Raw genomic sequence first — 2,642 nt, 5'->3', positions numbered from 1 at the left:
CAGTATACACAACAATTATAATGCACACACACACACACACACACACACTCACACTCACACACACACACACACACACACACACACACACACACACACACACATGCCCACCCACATGTACACACACACACACACACACACACACACACAGTAAACATTGTTCATCCGAAAAGTGCACGTTCACAGAGTCGCGACAACTACATCATCAACATTAACCTTCTAGAATGCTTCTCTGAAGAGGTGAGTCTTGAGATTTGCAATGGAGTTTGGCACATATGATATATGCATGCGTCTAAAAAATGTTGTATGCCAAGTTTTGCGTTCGTCATTCAACCAGTAGGACGTCATTAACTGGTTAAGTATTTACCTTAAAGCCTACCACTAAATTGGACAGAGAGAATCTATGACGTTGCTATCCGAGGAACATGTTTAGAAGGTATGATCCAAACAAAATGATCAAATGTGATTTTCGCGGATACTGTTTGGCGTGTCTGGCCCAAATTATAGTAGCCATTAAAACTACTCTCATATTACATCGATGCAAAGTCACAGATGCCTGAGCTAATCATAAGAGGCCTTAAAATGGCCCGAGCACGTTATGTGCAGACTCAGAGACGGTATCCATGTTCCACCCCCATGTCACCACTGTGGCACGTACACAGCAGACCTCACACACACACCTGGGTAGCGCGACTATGTTGCTGCTAGCTTTCTACTAGAAGATGTCTAAGCGATGGGACACTACTGTAATGAAAAAAGACATCGACAAAAAAGTATGAAACGGAAAAAAATGATGTGTGTGTGTTGTTCAGTACCCTGGCTGGAAAGATCGTGTGCCTCTGACGCGGACTGTCCTGACGGCATCCACGCTGAGTGTTTCAAGGGCAAGTGTCTGTGTACTCTCGGCTACTACTACTCCAATGGACAGGCCGTCTGTGTGGACAGTGAGTGTTTGTCGTGGGCAGATGTGTTTTGCTGGGTGGACATGTGTGGTTTGGCGGATGTGTGTTGTTTGGATTTGTTTATGTTGGCTGGAATATCTTATGCTGTTGGGTAGATGCATGTAGTAGGGTGGACTTCTGTTGTTTTTAATTGTAATGTTTTGGGGTAGATCCGTCGTTCGGTAGAAGAGTTGAGTAGATGTGTGTTGTTAGGTAGATGTGTGTTGTTAGGTAGATGTGTGTTGTAGGGTAGATGTGTGTTGTAGGGTAGATGTGTGTTGTAGGGTAGATGTGTGTTGTTAGGTAGATGTGTGTTGTAGGGTAGATGTGTGTTGTTGGGTGGATGTGTGTTGTTAGGTAGATGTGTGTTGTTAGGTAGATGTGTGTTGTTAGGTAGATGTGTGTTGTTAGCTAGATGTATGTTGTTGGGTAGATGTGTGTTGTTGTTGTGTGTGTGTGTGTGTGTGTGTGTGTGTGTGTGTGTGTGTGTGTGTTTGTTGGTGTGTGTGTATGCGTGTGTAGGGGTGTGTGTGTGTGTGTGTGTAAGCGCGTGTGTGTGCGTTTGTGTATATGTGTGTGTGTGTGTGTGTGCGAGTCCTGTCTGCCTGTGCTGACTGGCTTGATGTGTCTACATGACGCAGAAGTATCGCTGTGATGTTTTAGATTGCCCTGTATCAGACCAGCAGGCCGAGTTTCTGACCTACCCAGACAGTTTCCTGAGTGGAAACAATGACGCCCGGTCTATATTCAGTGTCACTCTGGTGGACTGCCTGGCCGGGTGTGTAGCAGACACTCGCTGCATCGTCGCACAGTACGACATTATGGATGATGCGTGTACTCGGCATACAGTCTCTCCTCTCGCAGACACCAGCAACTTTATCATTCAGAGTCTTTACCGTTCTCTGTATCAGCAACGGTGCAAATGATGAGTGTCAGTACCGCCTGTAAGGGTCCACGGGAGACCAACACAGCGACTCTTAGCCCCCCCCTCCCTCTCCTTCTTCCTGTTCTCTCCCCTTTGTTTTTGCCGTTTTAGTTGTTATATGCATCATATATCTGATGTGGGTCAAATTGCGCGCGACATTTCTATACAAATGTATTTACGTTAGATTTGTTTTCTGACTAAAAGCAAGCTATAGTACCCGCCTAAGTGTTAGTTTTAGGTGCACTTTTGCTCGTCAGAGGTTAATCCTGATTGGTCATTCCAAATATTAAACGTTACTTTGAATACTCAAACACATTACCACAAACAGAAAAGTTGGTTTTGTTCAAGAAAAAGGTGCTTATAATCAACTATTGCATGTTGCCTTTGGCTCTGTTGGTCTTGCCGGCCGGGTGAAACACCCTCAAACAAGCAGCAATAAAAGTATTACATTCCAGTGTGTGTTTTCATTTCCATCACTGTGTGTGTGAGTGTGTCTGCGTGTGTGTGTGTGTGTGTGTGTGTGTGTGTGGTTTTTTGTGTGTGTACGTGCGTGTGTGTGTGTGTGAGTGTGTGTGTGTGTATGTGTGAGTGTGTGTGTGTGTGTGTGTGTGTGTGTGTGTGTGTGTGTGTGTGTGTGTCTGTGTTCCATTGGGGCCTTGACTTGAGCGATATCGACAGCTGGATAATGCAGAACACTGCTGTTGCGATGTAGACTGCAGACTAATATTCTCTTCGCTTCAAAGAAACACGATTTACCAGGCATGTTAATGTTCCTTACA

At 45.0% G+C, this 2,642-nt stretch overlaps 1 protein-coding gene across 1 annotated transcript in view; it reads left to right on the top strand.

Moving 5' to 3' along the window:
• LOC138951207 (uncharacterized) overlaps positions 1 to 2,281 on the top strand; it is a 3,840-nt gene extending 1,559 nt beyond the window's left edge. Inside the window, exons 3-4 of the mRNA XM_070322864.1 lie at positions 810 to 941; positions 1,602 to 2,281. Coding sequence (XP_070178965.1) covers positions 810 to 941; positions 1,602 to 1,864 — 395 coding nt within the window. The 3' untranslated portion in view covers positions 1,865 to 2,281. The remainder of the gene's footprint in view (positions 1 to 809; positions 942 to 1,601) is intronic.
• The last annotated feature ends 361 nt before the right edge of the window (positions 2,282 to 2,642 follow it).

Source organism: Littorina saxatilis, linkage group LG16 (assembly GCF_037325665.1).
Source record: "Littorina saxatilis isolate snail1 linkage group LG16, US_GU_Lsax_2.0, whole genome shotgun sequence".
In the NCBI taxonomy this organism is placed as follows: domain Eukaryota; kingdom Metazoa; phylum Mollusca; class Gastropoda; order Littorinimorpha; family Littorinidae; genus Littorina; species Littorina saxatilis.
This window is presented reverse-complemented; position numbering and strand designations above follow the sequence as displayed.